Source organism: Cannabis sativa, chromosome 4 (genome assembly GCF_029168945.1).
Source record: "Cannabis sativa cultivar Pink pepper isolate KNU-18-1 chromosome 4, ASM2916894v1, whole genome shotgun sequence".
NCBI classification, from domain to species: Eukaryota; Viridiplantae; Streptophyta; class Magnoliopsida; order Rosales; family Cannabaceae; genus Cannabis; species Cannabis sativa.
In genome coordinates, this window is record NC_083604.1 from 65,367,199 (window position 1) to 65,390,255 (window position 23,057).

The 23,057-nt window shown below is 28.1% G+C and overlaps 1 protein-coding gene and 1 long non-coding RNA gene across 2 annotated transcripts; both read left to right on the plus strand.

Moving 5' to 3' along the window:
• Nucleotides 1-1,649: 1,649 nt before the first annotated feature.
• On the plus strand, nt 1,650-2,688 carry LOC133037072 (predicted GPI-anchored protein 58). Its single transcript, XM_061113885.1, has 4 exons — nt 1,650-1,817; nt 1,926-1,982; nt 2,103-2,297; nt 2,653-2,688. The coding sequence occupies exons 1-4, from the start codon at nt 1,650-1,652 to the stop codon at nt 2,686-2,688; spliced, it is 456 nt and encodes a 151-aa protein (XP_060969868.1).
• Nucleotides 2,689-6,496: 3,808 nt separating this feature from the next.
• On the plus strand, nt 6,497-7,958 carry LOC133036542 (uncharacterized). The gene is made up of 3 exons (XR_009687152.1): nt 6,497-7,251; nt 7,738-7,784; nt 7,924-7,958. It is a non-coding gene; the product is annotated as an uncharacterized LOC133036542 (long non-coding RNA).
• The last annotated feature ends 15,099 nt before the right edge of the window (nt 7,959-23,057 follow it).

Sequence of the window (23,057 nt, forward strand, 5' to 3'; positions counted from 1 at the left end):
TCAACACTCTCGCACAAAGCACATAGACATTCGTCATCACTTTATTAGAGAGCTTGTGGAAAATAAAATTCTTGTCTTAGAATATGTTGAAACTAGCAAACAAATTGCAGATATTTTTACTAAAGCTCTTGACTCAGTCAGTTTTATATCTCTAAGGAAATCCTTAGGGGTTTATACTGTTTAATGTTTTTGTTCTTCTTAATCCTTGATTTTTGAGTTGTCTTAGAGTTCATAATGTCTTGTCCTTGTCCTAGGAGAAAATCTCAACCTTATAAGAATTACAGTCATTATTTTATTGCTAATGTTGTAATGTTATGGTGTCATACAAGTTTGTCGGGAAAATTGTTCACTCCTCACAAGAATATTCGGGTTCATCAAACAGTGTTATGTAAGCTACCATTTTCGAATAATGATGTTTAAAAACTGTGTGTTCAAGCTCCATTGGATGAATAGAGCTACCTATCTCAATGTGTGAAAGCCATCTCTGAGTAAGTTGGAACTATGTAATTAGGAGTTATGTAGAAGATACGCTACCATTGAAAAGGGCCACCATTGAGGTAGTGTGACAGCGTCTCCTATGGTTACAATTTATCAGAAAAAGTCTTTTTGACATATTGGGCAATGTTCCCTGCTTACACTTTCACACACTTATGCTTGACACAGTTTGTGGTAAAAAAAATTTATCCTCGATAATGGTGTTATAAAGTCGTTACATACTGTTTGATTTTCTTTAATATTCTTGGTGACTGAGTTAATTTTTCCTGTGTAACCGGTATGACCTCATTCTACTACTTCATTAGCTTGATAAAATAATTTCTGACTATTCTTATGAGGTTGATTTTTTCATCAGGGACAAAGACAAGCGGACATTGTGAATTTTAGTTACAAAAATATCAAGGTTATTTTCTTTTTCTGTCTTTTAAATAAAAAAAAAACAAACAAACAAAAAATTTGTGACCGAGTTTGTCAATTGAGCTTTCTTAAAAATTTCTTATTATTTATCTTGTTATGTTTCATTATATTATTAGACACTATTTTTTGCTCTTAAGTGGTGATTAGTGCTTTATGTGTCTCTTTGTGTTCTCTTGTTCATTATTTGCAAAAAAAAATTTTGGGGGGCATTTTTTGAAAAAATTAAAGAAAAAGGGGGGCATATTTTTTCGATTCTTTGTTAATATTTTTTCTTTTATTTTTTCATTTGCAGAAACATGTTTTAATTGTATTTTTTATATTGTGTTTCCTTTATGTTTGGAGATTTGGTCTTATTTTGGTGTTTTTAGGAAACTTGTCCTTAAATAATTAATTATTTTTTGTGTCCTTTTTGGAGGCAATTTCGGATTTGGTTGGGATATTTAATACTTAGATTTTGAGGGGATATTTGGTTTCCTTTTTCCAATTAAGGAAACATTGACCATTTTTTGAAAAACCTTTTTTGGTTTCCTTTTTCCTCTCCACACGTGGTTCCAAGGTAAGGAAGTTACTTTCCTTTTCAATTTTTTCTGATTTTGGGAAAGTAAAATCATGTGTATATATTCTCAACTACCCACTCACCCACGATCACCACTCTCTCTTATCTTTCTATTTTTTTTCTCAAAGGTCTAATTTTTTCAAAGTGTGGGAGTGTTTGTGTTCTAGGGTTTCAAAGAGATATGGCCAAAACTAAGAATGCCCAACCGTCCAAGAAGCCCTCTCGTGGCTCTGCCTCTGCATCTCCGATTACCCCTCCGGCGCCGCCTGCACCAGCGACTGGAGCTCCTGGTTCATCCTCTGCTCCGACGAAATCTGCCAGAAAATCGAAGACCCAAGCTCGAAAATCAGTGATCAATCTCGCCTCTCCACCTGTCGTTGCTTTTCTAATTGCTTCTTCAACACCTGGGTTTGGTGATCATGATGAATCTCATTCATCCGATCACACATTGTAGAAGTCCTCTTCTTCGAATGGTGCTCCTAATGTCGACAAAGCTATGGTGACTTTGCCCACGGTGAGTTCTCGAACAAGGTCCAAGGTTTCCACTCCTCAAAAGCCCGAAGTGTTTCAACCTAAAATTGTATCCAAAGGGAAAAAGGTGGTTTCTTCGTCTTCAAAGGCCAAAAATCTCAAGGAGAATCCCCCTTCCGTCTCATCCTCGGATTCTGAACCTGAAGAAACTGAGGAGGATCATGATTTAGAGGGCTTGTCCAATTCAAGTGAAGAATTTGTGCCCAAAGACCAACCTGCTGTTGATGATTCTGAATCCGAGAGTGAAGAACCAGAGGCTGATCCTGTCACTACAAAACCTGTTCCTGTCCCTGCTGCAGTTCCAAAGAAGGACAAAGGAAAAAGGCCCATTGTCTCTCCAAATCCTGTTCTTCCACAGAAAAGAAAAAGGCCCTCTGGTATTTCTCTTGATAACTTCAAGCCCCACTCTCATTACTTTTGCTATAATGATCATGCTAGAGATATGAAATTCTATGAGAATAGGAATTTTACTGTGGAGAAAAATTTTAATGTCATTGTTCATAAGCCTTTTGGGGTTTATAACATGTTGAAAGAAAGACAATGGGTAGATACTTTGATCGGTTTTGATGGCTATGTGGATAGAATCGTGAAGGAATTTTATGCTAACATCACTGATGAGTTTCTCGATGAGGACTCTTTTGTGTTTGGCAAAGTATTTGTCAGAGGACACTGGTATTCCTTTACTGTGAATGATGTGGCTGAAACTCTCAATCTGCCTATGGGAATTGAGCCAACTGATGTGGAGTTTGATCGTCAAAAGGTGTTCGGTTATCTCACTGGTGATAATGATGTTAAACTCTCTGACACCATGCATATGTCTCAACTCACCTATCAACATGCTGCTCTCATGAGGTTTTCCCTATCCAATTTGTTTCCTTGCTCCAATCCGGTAAATGTTTCAAATGAACTTGCTTTCTTTTTGTATAAAGTTTCAATTGGTGCTAAAATTGATTTGGCTGACATGATTTGGGAGCAAATTGTTTCTCTTCGAAAGGGCAAGAAACCTAGGCTCAATCTTATTTTTCCTCATTTAATCTATAAGATTTTATCTGATCAAGAGGAATTGATTCTTGAGAATGAATCAATTGAGATGCCTGCTGTTCGAACCACTTTCAAAATTCCTGAGAAGCCTCCTCAAGGAAAAGCTGCTCAAAGAAAGGCTCGGTCTACTTCCCCTGGTATTACAAATGATCCTGCTGCTGCATGTGCTTCAACTTCTTCTCCTACAGAAATGGCAGAATTCAATTTGCGTTTGGGAAGAATGGAGACAAGTCAGGCCTTGCTTCTTAGGAAGATGGACAGCATCATGAAATACTTCCGACCCAATGATGATGAATAAGTGGTTCAATCTTTTATCTCTTGCTTTTTAGTAATGTATGCTTGAACTTATGACTTTGTCTATGTTTTTTTGTTATCTTTGGCTCCTTGATAGACAAAAAGGGGGAGTAGTATTATTTTTTTTTTTTTGGATTCATTGTTTGGATTCTATGTTACAACTCTGGACCCTTGGTTTTAGGGGGAGTTGCTTGTTTGTGGTTTGTACACTTTTTCGTTTAAAAAGTTGTTGTGTTTTTGGTTTGTAAGCTTTTCCGTCCAAAAAAAGTTCTTTGTTTTATGTGTTAGAGTGCTTTCATGCAGGGGGTTTATTTTCTATACTCTTTTATCTTTAAGAAGCTGTTTGCTTTGGTTTCTAACACTTGATGCAGGTTTTCTCATAATAAAATGTTTTGTCAATCAAAGTGCCAAAGGGGGAGATTGTTAATTCCATTTTGGCATATTCAATTGACAAAAGTATTTTATTATTTATTGTATATTTCGGCTGGTATGTGTTTAATATGGTTTCCTATTTTGTGTCTTTAAACTTGGAAGGATAGTTGTCTAGCTTTCCTATTTTTGGAAAAAAGGTAAAAATAGTAAGTTTGGTTACCCATTTCGTTTTTATCTAACCAGCTGTATAATTTGATCCAGTGTTGAGTTTTCCATTTTCTCAGATCAGATTTCTTGAAGAGTTAACTGAAGCTAAACTTTCCTTTTCTATAAAAGGAAAGTTGTACTTACTGCCCACGATTCTGTAGGTACAGAAACGGAAATTCCTGGACTGATTGAAGAATTATTTTAGGGAAGTTTCTAGTGGGCTGAGGTCTTGTTTAGACCGAATGTAAGCTGTCAATAAGATGTATCTTCATTATAAATACATCATATAGCAGCTAGGTTTTGTATCTCTTTCATTCACTTTCAAATCTTAAGGAAAGAGTGTCTTTGTTATGTAGAGAAGAGCTGTTCGACTCTTACTCTGTTTATTTGTTGTTTGTATTGTCTTGAGTCTGTATTCAAGTCTACAACAAAGAAGAGCATCAATGCACCTTCGGGAGAAGGTATTTACAAGCTTTCGGGAGATTGCTTTTGAAGTCTTGCATCGGGAGGATACAAGCACACCTTCGGGAGAAGGGTTTTACAAGCTTTCGGGAGATTGCTTTTGAAGTCTTGCATCGGGATGATACAAGCACACAACCTTCGGGAGATGGTTGTATAGGCTTTCGGGAGATAGCCTCTAAACCTTGAATCAGGAGGATTCAAGCACTCTTCAAGGTGATCGAAGGGAGTTCGAGCACTTGGAGTTTTATCAAGATTCGGTTAGTAGGTGGAATACATCAAGCTTGCAGCATACAATAAGAGGGAGTCTATTTATGCATAAGTCAATTACTTTGTATTTTTTGATACCAATCTAATGAATCTTATCTCTGGGCGTGGCCTCGTGGACTAGTAACAATCTGAAAGGATTGTTGAAACCACGTTAAAAAATCTTGTGTGTTTTTACTTTTATGCACTGTTTGTTTTTCTGGGTTTCTCTGGAGTTACACAGTTGTATTCTGTAACTACGGAAAAACTGTTTTCAGTATCAGTTTCATAATTCCGCATTTAATTAATCACTTAATTAAATAATTAAACTGTGAATATTAAAATACGAAATTTCACTAATAATCAATAGAAACAACATCAATTTTTTTTTTTTGAGAGAAAGAAACAACATCAAATTTCAAGTTCTCAAAATCTATAAAAATAAATAATAAAAAAAAAAAACAGATCTCATAAACACAAACTCAAACATTACAACCCCAGTAAAACACTAAAGCTCAAACATTAAAAACACACGCAATAAATTCGAACCCATAACTTAACACACACATCAGAATAAAAATTAAACCATAAATAAAAATTTATGCTACTATTTTTCGAATTCACATATTTATTAGCAACAAATTTAATATTTTAAGTATTTATGTCACAAATTTTTTAATAGTAAAGTTAAAATTTTAATATAATTTTACTAAGTAATTATTATTAATTAAAATAAACAATTTATATTTTATATATAATAAAAAATATTTTATATATATTCTCGTCGCAAAGCGCGAAATGTTTACTAGTTAGTTATAATCCCTAACTACACCACGTTGCATTAGCGGTTAATATTTATCATTTATCTACTAAATAAAAAATGTCACTATGTACTAACTAAAATTATCACTAGCTAACTAAATCTAATTAAAGTTAAGAAAAATTAATAAAAAATATCCTAAAACCATACTATATATTTACAAACTATCAATTATCTATCTATATGAACTATTTATATTAATTAAATATATGTCTAATCATTTATTAATATCATCATTAATTTATTCATTTCATGAAAAATTATTTATATTTATATAAAAAAAAAACTACCTATCTAATTCAAATTTTATAAATAATATTTTTTCTAATCTTTTAATCAAAATTTTCTAAATCATATAATTAATAATTAAATAAATAAAATATCTATCTATCTAAAATTTTATAAATTATATAATAACTTGATTTTAAAAGAAAAATTAATAAATAAATAAAAAAAACAAAAAATATCTATTGAATTTTTAACCCTAAATGGCATAACAATTTTTATATTTAATATACTAAAATATTTATCTAATGACTAACCCTAAACTGCATGTCTAACGGCATACATAATTGATTAAGTTGTATGGATCTTGAATTATACTTTAGGAGAGGCATCAATATGTACATATGGAGGAATATGTAATAGCTCTTTCTAATTATCATCAAGGAAATACAAAAAATACCAGATATACACATACATATATCTATGTCTGATTATTATAATTATTGATAATTCACAAAAGTTATATGAGAAATAGAAAACGATTTGATAATAAACTATGTTTATTCTAGAAAGTTGATAGTTTATGTTTAAGGGATAAAATTAAGAGATATAAGAAAATATAATTTTTCTTTAAATTAATTAATTAATTTCTAATTAATATCTCTAACTAGTATATGAGGGATAAAAAATGAGAAATATGGTTGATATCTATTATATAATATAATTTTAGTTTTAAATAATCAATTAGTTTTTTTTTTTTTTCCAATTTTACTATTTTTTAAAAGGGATATCTTTATATATTAAAAGTGTTTATCTAACGTCAATTATTGGTTTAACGATTCATTTTAACGTTTTGTTTTTTTTTCTATAGCAAAGTTAACGTCGAGTTAACGGAACCGTTAACTTAGAAAAAAAAATCTATTTTTTCTAACCCTAACGATTACTGCTAATGATGAGGATCCGAGAAGGAGAGGCGGCTAGAAATATTCTAAAAGAAACAATCAAAACAGAACAACTAATTATTAAGAATCCCCATCCCTATAATCATCAAAATCGATTCTCACTGCTTCAATAAGGAAATCGATCCTCAATCCTGTAATCGTCAAAATCGATTCTAACTCCTTGAATAAGGAAATCAATCTGTGAAGGAAATAATTTGTTCACCGACGAAGAAGCAAAGGAAGATATGGATGGCTTCTCACTCAGGACACTGCCGATTTGCTACCGATTTCAAACGAGGTATTTGAGCCAGACCCATGAATACGACTCAGACTGTGTTGTTTTTCGCTACGAAACATTCAATTTCAAAGAACCTATGATGATCTCAATAAAAAATGTTTTCACGATTTTTGTTATAAATATAATACGTAAGATATACTTCTGTTTTGCTTTGGTCTTCTTTAAATTTTCATGCAAAATTGATGCGGAGAAGAGGAACACAGTGAGACTATGGTGGTGACACTAGAGAAGAAGGATGATAACACTGCACTCTGCATAGAAACTCAAGGAACTCTTTTGGGTTGGAAAGATAAGAAAAATGAAGCCCTAAGAAAGTGAATCAACCCCATTTTTCAGGAACAAAGAGAAGGTTCTGCTCACTTGCTTTCGAAGAATTAATTTCAGTTTGGAAATCAAACAATAAATTTTTTATCTGCTAATTTATGGGTAATGTCAAATGTCTCTACCTGTTAATTTCTTATGAACTCTTTTGGGTATGCTTGCTTTTATGAATGTTATATGCTATATTCACTTTGATTTCCTAGACATTAAATTTTATGTATTTATTTTTATAATGCAAGCTTTGTCTCTTATTCCCATTAAAAGTTTGTTCTCATGTTATATAGGTGTTGTGTTGATCTACTTATATACTTAGGTATTTTGGATATTGTGGATGATTAATACATTAATATTTGTCACCACTTTTTTTTTTTATTTCTTTTCCAACTTTGAAGGAGGCGTGCTTTTTATATCTTTTCCCCACTTTATTTGTTCTCCGCTTGTAGCCTTTATGTTTTTAAAAAAAAAAAAAATTGTTGATTTAATTAATGGAACTCTAATTGTCGTTGCTTTTGAGGCGATTGACAAAGTTCAAGAAGAAACTAAGAGTCGGTCAGCCATCAGGTATATGATTATGTGATTGTAATAAGTAGTTCTAAAACACTTTATCCTATATTCGCCTAAATATATACAGCTTTCAAGCTCTTGGATCCTGTAGATTATTTTTTACTTGACACAAAGTTATCATCTTCTATGTTTTTAGATAGGAAACCACCTGGAGTAGGACGTGGCAGAGGACACTACAAGAAATGTCACTTTTGCCAACACATTTTTGTGCTAACAAAAGTTAGTATTGTGCTAGTAAAATAGAATTTACCTATGATGTGTTGGTAAAAGGGGGTTGGCAATTCAATGTTGGTATTAGAACTTTTGCCAGCATAAAATGAAAAGCGCTGGCAAAAAAAACTTTTCCTATCGCGTAAATGTGCTGGTAAAAGTTAGATTTTAGCCACTGCAAATGTACGCTGGTAAAACTTTGATCTCTTTGCTAGCGCAGTTTGTGAAATCTGCTGGTAAAAGTTACTTTTACCAGCAGCGAACTGTGCTGATAAAAGTGACATTTCTTGTAGTGGGAAGAGGTAGGGACGAGGAAAGCAACCTAAAGGGATTGGATTTGGTGGTAGAGCTGGTGGAGGAAGGCATAATAGTATATAGAGACAAGTCTTACCTCTGTTTCCACCAGCTCTTGGGCCTTTGTTTTTAAAACTTGAGATATGTACTTTCTTCAAAATTTGAGGATCCCCTATAATAGTGTTTAATTGTTTTTTATAATAATAAAAATTGTACTAATCGCTCTTGGAAGATGGTCTTTTTTAGGTTCACACTTCATTCATCTGCTCCTTCCATTCATACGGATATTGATTTAGATATAATTTTTCTTTAGGCTGGATTTGTTTTAACACTACCAATATCAATTTTCCTAATATTTTGAAATAATGTTGAATGAGCCTTCGTGTTTTATGCTGGTGTTTTATGCAATTAACATTTTCTCTTTCATTTTCTTTCTTTGGGTTTCTCTTATCTTTGCAAGAAAGTAAAGGCAAAGAAGATAAGAAGGTGATCACTCAGCTTTTCAATCAATGTGGTTGAGTACTCCATTTGGGTTGTTTTTTTTTTCTTTTATCTTTTTTTTTTTATCTTTATTAGATACATAGAAATCAATATTTCCATAGGGATATCAAATCAAGTTTAAGAGTAGTAAAACTATTATAATGATTAAATTTCATGTTTGGTGTTTCATTTATAATATTTTTTTTTGTTATTATTATTGTTGCAGATATCGACCAACTCAACAAGTTTGATTGAGTACAGGGCACATGATTGACCAACATTTTATTTGAACAAAAAAAATCATTTCGCACGGCAAAATTATTTTTGAAAAAATCAAAATCGAAGAACAACTGCGAACATAGAGGGGCATCATATTTTGATTAGTCTTTCGGTTATATTTGATAATTGACATGATCGACTTTGATTCCTCTTTATTCATTGGTTATATTTGATAATACCACTCTAATTTCTCTTTATTCATTGGTTATATTTGATAATACCACTCTAATTTCTCTTTATTCATTGGTTATATTTGATAATACCATTATGTTTTGTTTTATTTCTCGTAAGCTATTCTATATTAAAAGACTTTAATTAATAATTCTTTTTCTTTATTTTAAGATGACACTTTTTTTTTTCTATTTTTTAAATTTACAAAACGAATATATTGTTCCTTTGAATTTTCTAAAAACAAATAATAAATGTTAAAGTCATATATTGTTATAACTTATCATAAATTATTTATTCACAGTAAGGATAACTATTATATGAGTGTATATATATTAAGATTAACGTATTTTTAACTATTAATAATAATGTACATATTTATAGACACTGTTTTACCTAACACACAGTTTACTTTTATAAAACAAAACCTTAAATAAAACTAACATTTCCGTGACTCGGCACGTAACTTTTACCTAGTATCACTACAAGAAATGTCACTTTTGCCAGCACATTTTTTTGTGCTGGCAAAAGTTAGTATTCTGCTGGTAAAATAGAATTTACCTATGATTTGTTGGTAAAAGGAGGTTGGCAAATCAATGTTAGTATTAGAACTTTTGCCAGCATAAAATAAAAAGCGCTGGCAAAAAAGACTTTTCCTAGCACGTAAATGTGCTGGTAAAAGTTAGATTTTAGCCACTGCAAATGTACGCTGGTAAAACTTTGATCTCTTTGCCAGCGCAGTTTGTGAAATGTGCTGGTAAAAACGCAGTAGCGAACTGTGCTGGTAAAAGTAACATTTCTTGTAGTGTATATATATATGTCCTTAGAAAAAAGAAAAAAAAAATGAGAGAGACATATGTAAGTATTAATAAATGATACCATTTCGATTGATATCACTATTGAATATTGATTCGGTTTTAGCAAAATAATAATTAATTTTCTTAGATCTACTTATTTGTAAACAATATTAAGAAAAAAGAGAAAATAGATATATATCTAATGATATTGGTATTTAAATTCAAAAGATATTTTTTCTTCAAATAATAATAAAAAAGAAATATTTGTTTTTTTGACAATTAGAATTAAAATTGGAATGAGTAAATTGTAAAATTAGAAATATTATAATTTAGTGATATGATGACTACGTACAAGTTAAGAAAAAGATATGGTGATGAAACGAGTAAAATACTGTGATAATAACCGTGTGAGATACAGTAATAATAACGGGTAAGATATGATGAGACAATATATATAGGGGAAATCTAGTGTAGGCATTTTTCATTTTACCTCATGGCATAGGGAAGCTAAATGGGCCAATAAGAATTAAGAAAAAAAATGGTACACATAATATTGATGTATTCATTTGCAGCCAATTTTTTCTTTAAGAAAAAAAATAATAAAATTATTTTATCAAAGAAACCACGGTGGGTGACTCTATTTTTACGGGTCTTTTAATTTTTTTTAATATTTTAATAAAAGTAATCCATTTAAATTTTTAATGCTATAAATTATTTATAAATTTTCAAAAATTCATATAATATTCCAATAATAATATTATACACTATCATATAACAAAAGAGAAAATTATATTCAGAATTTTAAAAGTTATTTACTTAAATATGGTACTTTTAAATTGGACTAATTTATATGGCATTTTTTTTTTATTTTTAGATATTTTATAGTATTTGATATGCCATATATATATAAATTAGGTTTTTAAAGCCCATATTTAATATTTTTATTTATTTAGGCAATTTTATTTATTATTGGTACCGAAAAAATTACCGAAGTTTGTTACTGGCGCTGGGAAAATCGTCAGAGTAGCTGCAGGTGTCAGAAAAGTCACCGGAGTTGCTGCTGGCGCTAGAAAAGTCATCAGAATTAGCACACCGAAAAAATTACTAAGAAACTGGTTTCTTAGAAAAATTACGAATTCAAATGCCAATTCAGTTTCTTGATGATTTTTTCGGTAATTTTTCCAGCGACAATGCCAATTCAAATGACTTTTTCGATGCCGTCAGCAACTCCGACAATTTTTCCGACACCGACAGCTACTCTGTCGACTTTTCCGACACCGACAGCAAACTCCGAAAAAGTCATCGGAATTGGTATTGTCGCCGAAAAAATCACCAAGAAATTGGTTCCTTCATCAAGAATCCGGTTTCTTGGTAATTTTTTCAGTGATTTTTCTGAGGATAATACCAATTTCGATGACTTTTCCAATGTCGGCGGCTAGGGGTGTTCGCGATGCGGGTGGTGCAGTTTTTGACTATTTTTTCAAACCAACCCGCACATGTATTTTTCTAATTTTCCAAACCGCACCCGCACCGCGAAACTATAAAATTGCAAAAACCGCACCGCAAAAAATGGTGTGGTGCGGTGCGGTTTATGCAGTTTTTACAGTTTGGACTATCACTAAATAATTAAATTATCACAAATACAACAAAGTTTGAGCAACACTTGTCAAAAATATCATAAGACTTGAAAAAAATATGAAAAAAAAAATGTAAGTTTCAACGATACAATAATTATTTTTTCAACAAAAAAAGCATAATTAGTGGGCTTAGGTTGGGCCTTCACATATTGAACCTAAATAAATATAAAAATTGAAATTTTTATAATATGTGATGCGTTGCGGTTTGAACCGCATATTAACAATTCAAAACTGCAAATCGCACTGCACTGCGCAGTTTAGGAAAAATTCAAATCGCGACCGCACAGCAAAGAATTTCAAACCACATTTTTTTTACGGTATGGTGCGGTGTGGGTGATTTGAACGGTTTGAGCGGTTTGATGAACACCCCTACATGCACTAACGACTTTTCCGACATCGGCAATTACTCCGACGATGAAAAAAAAGATGCTAATCTAGAAACCCATAAAATTTATTAATCAATAAAATGGAAAAAAAAAAAAAAAAAGGTTCCCACTTCAAATGTTGATGTTTTTATTGTAAATTCTTAAGTGATCCAAATCACTTTGTCATAACAATAATAATAATAATAATAATAATAATAATAATAATAATAATAATAATAATAATAATAATACAACGTAATATTATAGTCAAAATTGATAAAAAAAAATAACTTGATAAAAAAAACTCCTAAAATTTATTGATGAATAAAAGAAAAAGAAATTTCCCAACAAAAAAACGAAAAAATAAATAAAAGGAAAAAAAATAAGAACACACTAGTTTAATATATCGAGTGAGAAGAAAAATTAGAATAACAATAATATTAGTGTGGAAACTGTCAAGATTTACATGAGAGTTAACTTAAAAAAAATAATTCAAATTAATAATTAATAATTTTTTTAATTAATAATATTATTTTATTTTTTTTAAAATAAATATATAATTAAATATTATTATAATATGTATAAAGTTTTAATTGTATACAAGCAGTCCTATTGTAAGAGTATACACCTTAAATCTTAATAACCACACGATCTATAATCAATGGTTAAAAAAAGTTCCCTACCGGTAGGGAACTTTTGTTAGGTCTTACTATAGTCTTGCCCTATATATATATAAGATACAATGATGACAAGAAATTGAATAATCAGAATATAAAAAAAAATATATTAAGGGAAACTCAATTCTTTCCATGAATCACCTTGTTTATTTATTTTTATAATAACATTTTGTTTTAACACAACAATTTAAAAATTTGTATACATACATATACATTAATAATATAATTTTTAAACTTTTTATTAAATAAATATATATTAAAACACATTTATAATATTAATTTTTATATCCTCTTAATAATAATAATTACTAATTAGGAATAAACTAAAAAATATATATTTTATAGAATTTTATTTTTTATTAATAAATAAGATTGTTAATAATAATATATAATTAAATGATATAATTTCAGTATACACCTTAAATCTTAATAACCACACGATCTATAATCAATGGTTAAAAAAAGTTCCCTACCGGTAGGGAACTTTTGTTAGGTCTTACTATAGTCTTGCCCTATATATATATAAGATACAATGATGACAAGAAATTGAATAATCAGAATATAAAAAAAAATATATTAAGGGAAACTCAATTCTTTCCATGAATCACCTTGTTTATTTATTTTTATAATAACATTTTGTTTTAACACAACAATTTAAAAATTTGTATACATACATATACATTAATAATATAATTTTTAAACTTTTTATTAAATAAATATATATTAAAACACATTTATAATATTAATTTTTATATCCTCTTAATAATAATAATTACTAATTAGGAATAAACTAAAAAATATATATTTTATAGAATTTTATTTTTTATTAATAAATAAGATTGTTAATAATAATATATAATTAGATGATATAATTTCAGTATTATTATATATTAACTTTAATTTTTTAAATTATCATTTATTATAATAAATAGTTATTTTTTTTATTATTATAAAGTAGAATTTCTATCAAAAAATACACTTAGGACCAAGTGAATTATATTCTAATTGAGATTTTATATAACTAAATAGAATTATACTAAAAAAAAAATTAAAATATCAAAAAAAATATCAATGTAACAATAATAACAATAAAAGGAAAGATTGAAGAGCTTTGGGGTGATAGACAATGATAATTGTCTACTTTGTAACGGTGGCAGCAACGAGACCGTTGAACACTTATTTTTTGAGTGTCCATACTCAAAGGGCTGCCTTGATTAAATCAAAAATTGGCTGCATTGGGGAACCACCTCGGTTTCCTTGGTAAGTATCAGCAAGTGGATTAAAAAAGCAAAGTTGCCAATGTATTAGCGGCTGCTATTGCAGCGTTGGTTTATTTGATTTGGGGTGGCCGAAACAACATGTTTTGGAACCAAGTGATGGAAAATAGTGATACCATTGTATATAGAATTAAAAGTGTAAGCAAATATAGAATTACTTGTATTTGGCCAAAAAATGTAACTAGTAGTGAAGAGTATTGGTTTAATACATTGTAAGATTATGGTTGGGGTAGGTCCTCTAAATTGGAGGATGCTATGAGTTTGTAAAAATTGTTTCTTAGTTTATAATACACTTGCTGATTTACCGGAAAAAAAAAACAATAATAATAATAAACGATCATTAGTACAATATCATAATAGAATAATTTTAGAGTAAATATAATGTCTATACTTGCATTATATATAGTTTGGAATAAAATTATTAATTTTATATAAATAAATTTACAAAATATATGTATATATTTTATTACAATGTAATTATTCTTATATAGAAGTATACTTTGTTAATACGAGACTTAAAAAATGTATAATTAATTACAATTTAGAGATTATTCTTATTTATAATGGACCTAAATTGAGATTTAATTTTTTTTTATTACAAATTACAGATTATTTTTTAATAGAGTATTTTTAAATAGAGGTTCAATGTAATACTAAAAAAAAATTAAATTAGGCGCGTATATATAAAGCAGGTATGTTACTTAATTAATCAATAAACAGAAATTAAGAATCTTTATTTGTTTCTTTAAGTTTGGAGCATTCTCCATATACAAAGTACTATACTCATGGTGTTAGACATTTATATGTATAAACTGAAATATATATGTTTAAGTATAAAGTGCGGAATTAATCAAACATATATGCACTATAATTTAATATAAGGATCGAAATACCTCCAGCCATTGATTCTTTGAGTATTAATCCCACATAAGCTTGATCTGCAAAAGAAACCGATTGATGTGGGTAATCGGGCTTCCTCGCTCTCTCAACTCTCTTTAGATGGATTTTGCTGTTATGAACAGAATGAGTGAGGAGCTCGGGGACCGAGACCCTATATTTATAGGTGAGATACTCCATCAGTATCTGTGCCACATTAATTGTCAGAATATTTTGACAATTAATTCAGGAAATCAAATCAGGTCATGAATATTTAAATCTGACCATAAATAGAATATTACGTAAATGATTTTGTCCAGATTCAATGAATATAAAATATTCATTTATCACAAAATCAATTATTTATTTTATTTCCTTAAATAGAAATTTATTTCCTTGAATAGAAATATATTTCTTAAAATAAAAATATTCTTATATTCTCCCACTTGGTCAGCATTTAAACTAAAACATTCAAACCCAAACGTTCCTCATTATATAATAAACATACGAATCATAGCGACATGTCCTCATTATAAGTCGAGTATTATCTTCCATGTATTACGATATATTTATTATATAACAATGTACTTTATGTGGCAATGTACTTAAGTGAATAAACCCTAACCCTTATGTTTATTCAGGTCCTCTTACGATAATTTTCTCAGATGAAATTAAGGTGCACGTAAATATGAGAAAATATCGAAATTAGAGTTTCATTAAATAATTTTTGGTTGTACAAATAAAAAAAACTGCATATGGGTTAACTGAATCCCATATTTACTTTATGATCCTTGAATTTGTGTTGCGGCATGCCTTTAGTCAAGGATCTATGCGATCACCCAATTCAGTTTGCGTGATTAATGACCACTTATCACGCCTTTTTATGGCTAAATACTTAATGTCGATATGCTAGCTTCGACCAGTACTCTTAGAGTTATTAGCCATAAATATTGTAGCTGAATTTATCGCAAAATTTTCTTAATGGCCTAATGAAACTATAATTCTGAACTCTAGGCCTACTATGAAACTCTATAATACATCATACGAGATGTATCCTCAAAACAATAAATGAATGTGACTTCTATAGTGGAAATAACAATAAAGATTCTCTACAATATAACTTACTGGTAATCTTAAGGACGTAATAAAATATTGATTTACGTGAATCAATACAACCAGTGAAATACATTAGAATCTAATTGGTTAACTATATTTCCAGCTGGTCAATTCATCTTAACAAAATATGTATGAATATAATTTTTTTTAGTATCTTAAAGACACCTCATCACTTTGTATGAAGAATAAAGTGGTCTTAACTTTAGTTATTCTGATACTGCTTAACGATCCTGAAACAAATGTAATGCAAAGTCTTATTCAGACTCTTAGGCATACATTAGGCTTCTAAAATAGAAGCGAATGAATGTTCTTAATTTATTCTCACTCCAGATCATTTTTCAGATGCTGGTTCGAGTTGAATTTATCACACTTAAAGATAAAAGTTATATCAGATGAATAATACATAATTTTATTTAATCAGAGATGCTGTGGCTACTCTCTAATTAATTAAAATTATATATATTATTTATATTCCTTATCTCAAAATAATAATTTGAGATATGAATTATTTCAACTTATATAGAAAACTTTTATCATCATTTGCAAGTAACATATTGTCTACGTATAAAACAAATATTACTCTCACTAACCTTCTGGTATATAATTATTTCCATAATTCTCTTTTCAAACCTAAAGGAAAAGATGATATAATACCAATTTGTGAGATGTTTGTTTTAATCTATAGGTAGACACTTTAAGCTTGCATATGTTCACCACTATTAGAGGAAAATCTTTATGGCAGTCTATATACCTTCTCCTCTAGTTCACTATTTGGAATTGATTAATGAATTAAAACAAGCATCAAATGCCAAGGTCTATAATAGAATCTTTTATAAAAACAATTGAGAATGTAAATCTCCTTTGTTATTGATTCTTAGTTCAAAATGAACTTCTTAGCAATGAATATTCTTTTATATCTTTATGTTTCTCAATGTTGCCTAATGAATATTATTGGTGAAAAAACCTATGCTTAATTAATGTTCTCCACCCCATTAGGCAACTTTACTAAAGATAAACTTTATTGCTATTTAAGATATTCATTTCTTCATTCATGGCATATTGTACTACAACTTCAATTCTTTATCATTCTATAATTTAATTTGTGTCTCAAATTAATATTGTAGTTGAACTCTTATTGTACAAAATGTGATCACTAGAATACATTGATCTTACTGTTCTAATAAGTCATCTTAAGGATGGACCAACAAACTCTTAAAAGAGCAAATGGTTCAATAGCATGTTATTTTAGAAATTGTAAGCAATTACTAAATAACATAACTTATTAGAATTTTACCAATGACTTGTATATTATTAATGATTAGTTATGAATTCTCAATAACCAAAAGAATCTTAAGGGTTGTTGTGAATCATAATTAATCTAACACTTGAGGTGGAAGTTTGAGAAAATATGAATGATCTTTCTCGGAAACTAGGTTCCTAGATTGATCACTCCCACTGATCAAGTCAATTCTTAATTCCACAATTCTAGTGTTGTGAGATGGATAATAAAATATGTAACCCTTAAACCTTATAGCTTTTCAAATGAAATATGCTCATTTATGGTTTAGGGCCCAGATCTTTTCTTTGACAATTGTACTCTAACTATATATGGGTATTTATAAAATGTGTACATGTTATCAAGTCGGTTTTCAACCTTATCACAACTCAAAATATGTTTGAGAAACAACTTTGGTTAGAACACGATTCGATATGTACACCCCATTGTTGAGTATCAATAGACAAAGATTTAGGAAAGATTGGAGTTTGCTATGTAGGCTCCACCCCATGTCCAAAAAATGCTTAGTTTCTTAAATCTGTTACACATTATAATTTAGGTGTACCAAGCATATGTATCGGGCAATGAACCCATGCTTTTAAAGAAACTTTGCAAATAGACTGGGAGTTTATCCATACTCACGAATTTTAATGTAGTATTCTCCATTTTATATTTGATCTCACTATCTTAATATGCAAAATGCATCATTTCTCTACTTAAGATTTAAATGTCTTTGAAACATATAAATCTATACTTTTGTAGAAAAATTATTTATGTGAGTAATCGTTAAAAAGAGATGCAAAATTTGAGTCCATGTCTTCAAAATTAATTGACTTGTATGATTTCTAATATTATAGAATTCTAGTATGCCTTGGAATTTTGACTTGTTGGAATACATATTCTTAATGAAATTCACACAAGTTCTAAATAAAGTTAGTAAAATCTAGTGTAATGAAGATCCCCACCATTTACTAACATTTATTCTATTTATGGAGATATGTTCCATAATTTTTGGTGCTATAATGTAGAAGAATTCTTTATTAATAACACATTTCTTATTGTCAGATTGAACTTGCATATCTTTATGAGTGACATCATTTGTAGTAAAGACCTCTTAATGTGTCTAAATCAAGTTTCAATAGAATCTTGGAACATAAAGGTCTTTGCCAATTTTAAAACAAAGCCACTACTATATTGCTTGTTCCTTAAACTTCTAAATGTGAGAACTTATCTTGTACGTGGATAAGATTTGCTCACGATTCTATCGACTTTCTTAGGTTTATTTGTAAACCTTGCAAGAAATTTATGAATGTGGAATAACAATCTAAAATAATCCACTATGTGTTAATAATCGCATTAACTATATTAGAATGAATTCATACACAATAAATTAAAATTTATTGGTGATAATAAAGTGTGATTTATTTTTCTTAATTATACAGTAAAAACTGTACATTTTAGATTAAGTTATCAGAATAAATTTTTTGGAAATTTCTACTAGTATGGAAGAAATTTATGAATAGTGATGTAATAAAATTACATATATAGTTTTGAGGTTTAAATGAATCATGTTTTTACCAATGAATAAACATGCTTACATATGAAATCTTATTAAACAAAAATTGCCTGTGGGCTAAATTTTTAATTTAATTAGATTAGATTTAGATGTAGATTATGATAGATTTACACAATTTATGAAAAACTTAAAGTTTAATATTTCTATCTCAATGAAATGTATGAAACACTTAATTATTTATAAATGTTTCAAAATTTTATACTTTATTATAAAATTATTAAATTAAATCTACATAATTCCCTGTGGGATAAATTAAGAGAATTTAATTTAATATATTAATTATGTAAATATAATAAAATCCCTGTAGGGTAAGATTATTATGTTCACATAATTCATGTCCATTATGTGATCTTAATCCACTTAATGTATATAATTTTATATAATTAAGGATGCTGTGGCTACTCCCTAATTATTTAAAATTATGTGGTTCACTTGACACCAAAGTATAAACTGATTAAAATTTTATTAAATCCAAAATTGTCTGTGGGCTAAATTTTAAATTTAATAAAATTATATGAACTTTATGATAGATTTAATTAAACAATTAGTTTAGGAAAATGAAGGATTATCATCTATCTTTAATTAAATTTGTGATAACACTATTAAATTAAATCCCCATAACTCCCTGCGGGGTAAATTAAGAGAATTTAATTTAACATATTATCCTAATTAATTATACAAATATAATAAAATCCCTGTGGGGTAAAATTATTATACCTATATAATTAATTACAAGTTATGTCCATTAAGGTGAATTTTAATTAATGTATAATTTTATACAAATAAGGATGCTGTGGCTACTCCCTAATTATATAAAATTATATGGTTCACTATGACATTAGGTATTGGGCTCTACCTAAAAGTAATTTCGTTATTAACATAGTAGACAATCACTGAGATTAGTGCTCCTAGTGTGGTCGCCCGAAGATCATTAAAAACCGTTCTAGATATGAGCATTTGTCCCAAGTTCATGTTTTCTTATGTCAAACCACAAAATTACTTACATTTTATTCATATTTTATTCATTTTAGGAAGTTTTATGAATATTTTATGAATAATTTTATGAAGTTTTATGAAACTTAATGTGCTAGATAAAATATTCAACCTATCTTAATGTTTGAATATTTCTAAATATATCTAGCACTATAAAAGGAATTTATGTATAGCATTTAAATCATACAAATCTAAATTAATTGCATTAAACATAAATTTGCCAAATAAATACAAATTAATACAATTATTGTATGATAATAAATTAAATGCTTAATTCCATAATATATAATTAATTATGCATTTATGACCATATAATATCTTAAATATTTATACTAATAATTAATTTGTATAAATAAGGTAATTATACAAATTAGTACAATTAATTATATGGAATGAATTAAATGCAAAATTAAAGACTATACTTAATGGCAGATTTTTCAAATTTTATTAATTTAAACAATAAATTACATAAATTTGGTAATAAATAATTAAATGCACAATTATACAAATTGCACAATTATTACATGCCTAAATAAATCATGTAATTAATTACCATATTAAAACAAATTTCCATTTTCAGTTTATACTAAATAACATATTAATTCTAAATATATGTATTAAATTAAAAATGGAAATTAATGAATGTAATTTATTGACTAAATTAACAATAGGAGAATAATTTATATTTCCAAATAAATAAAAAAATATATAAAAAAAAATCGAATTTTTTTTTTTCCCTTTTTTTTTTTTTTGAAAAATACACTGCCATAAGCGACATGATAAAATTTCCTTAAACTTCCAAAAATCATGAAATCAATTCCAAATGAATCTAAATGCAAAAATTAAGACATTCATATAGATTTTATGCATCGAAAATACATAAAACAAAGACTTTAAAAATCACCAAAATTTTCTGAAAAATAATTTTGAGATTCCTTTGTTTTTTCAAAGTGGATTTTCATGCTTAGAACAATCTATATTAATATATGAATGTATTAATACATATACAATATATATATAAATATATATACATATATATACAGAAAAATAAAAATACTGTATGTATATATATAAACATGAAATGTATATATGTATATATTTGTATATAGCATTTAGATATATAAATAATATATATATATACAACATATATACGTAATGAAATGAAGAAAAAATATATATATGTATATGAATATATATATATATATATGAACTGAATGAATAAACAAGTATATATGTATGAAAATATATATGTATATATATAATTGGGATTGAATGAATATGAATATATAAATATATACCCCAACGAAAATAAATATATATATCAACACTGAATTAAATATATATATAAACACTGTATATACGAGTATATATATATATATATATATGAAACTCAAACTAAAATCAAGGCAGAGATAAAAACCGCTCTGATACCAACTGTTAGACATTTATATGTATAAACTGAAATATATATGTTTAAGTATAAAGTGCGGAATTAATCAAACATATATGCACTATAATTTAATATAAGGATCGAAATACCTCCAGCCATTGATTCTTTGAGTATTAATCCCACATAAGCTTGATCTGCAAAAGAAACCGATTGATGTGGGTAATCGGGCTTCCTCGCTCTCTCAACTCTCTTTAGATGGATTTTGCTGTTATGAACAGAATGAGTGAGGAGCTCGGGGACCGAGACCCTATATTTATAGGTGAGATACTCCATCAGTATCTGTGCCACATTAATTGTCAGAATATTTTGACAATTAATTCAGGAAATCAAATCAGGTCATGAATATTTAAATCTGACCATATATAGAATATTACGTAAATGATTTTGTCCAGATTCAATGAATATAAAATATTCATTTATTACAAAATCAATTATTTATTTTATTTCCTTAAATAGAAATTTATTTCCTTGAATAGAAATATATTTCTTAAAATAAAAATATTCTTATACATGGTTGATAATAAAAAAACAATAAATAAATAAATGCAGTCCAATTAGGAACTAACTGGCAGTGGTAATATTTATAATCAGCTCACACACAATAATTATATATATTTGTACTTATTTTTATGAAATGATGATCATATTCATATCTCCAAGCAATTTTGCAAATGGCCACAGATATTTTTTCCAATTTTCAAATGTGGGGTTCCCCAAGCCCACACAAAGTAATTTACACCCAAGTTATTCCATTAAATTTATATATCAAGTCTTGTTAATGTGTGGCTGTCGTTTCACGCCCAAAATAAAAGCACTATATCTATTCATAATCATCTATGTATTTATTTATGTCGTTTGACTGGTCTCTAAATATATAATTATGATGACCAATTGGCATATATAATAACATTATTACAAAATTTATAGTATGGACTGGTAGGTATGTCATACTCGTAACTATATTAAATTACAACTACAACATGTTAAATTATTTTTAAGAAATAAAAAAATAAAGAGTTTTAATTTTTCATTTTATATCTCATATATATTTATGTAGTTATAATAGGCAATTGTCCGTTTTCGAGTAGTGCTCAATATTTTATGCTGTCCTTTCAAAATAACTTATTACATACTTATAAGATAAAAGACACGCATGCAATGAAATGTTTCAAGTATTTATGAATTTTTCAAAAACAAGTATATATGCCTAATATAACAATAATTGTATCATTATATATAAAAATAAAAAGATTTATAATTTCTCTATATCAAAAACAAAGAGTAAATGAGCAAAACTAACACTCTCACTAAATTTTTTTTTTTTCCTATATATATATAGGCGCGCGTACAACATAAAATGATTATTTTATATTTAACTAAAAAAAAGTCAAAAGATTACGAAAGAAATATAGTTGTATAAAATTTTAAATATTTTTTGTACAATTTATTTATTTTTTTTTTCAATACTAATTATTTGATTTAACTACTTGAGCTTAGGCTCAAGTGACCATAAAAGAGTAGTGTGTTGTTGTAATATATAAACACTTAAATAAAAAAAAATTATATATTTCCATGATTTTTCTAGTTATAATATTAATGTTTATTTTATATTGTTGTTTTGTTAATTTTTATTTTTTTTTTTTGGTTGTTTTTATAGTATAACGTAAATAATTGAAAAAGAAGTTGTAAAAATATTCAAAAAAAATTTATTTGACCATATAAATATTAAAATTTTTCTAAACATAGTAGTTTGTATGAATTTTACAAATCATAAATCCGCTACCACAATGACTGATCAC

Excerpts from the sequence above, each read along its gene's own strand:
- LOC133037072 (XM_061113885.1), top strand. The coding sequence starts at position 1,650 with ATGGCCAAAACTAAGAATGCCCAACCGTCCAAGAAGCCCTCTCGTGGC. Across the intron at positions 1,983-2,102 it reads CTATGGTGACTTTGCCCACG|GAGAATCCCCCTTCCGTCTC; the intron begins GTGAGTTCTCGA and ends AAAAATCTCAAG. Across the intron at positions 2,298-2,652 it reads CTGTTCCTGTCCCTGCTGCA|TATTTGTCAGAGGACACTGG; the intron begins GTTCCAAAGAAG and ends TGTTTGGCAAAG.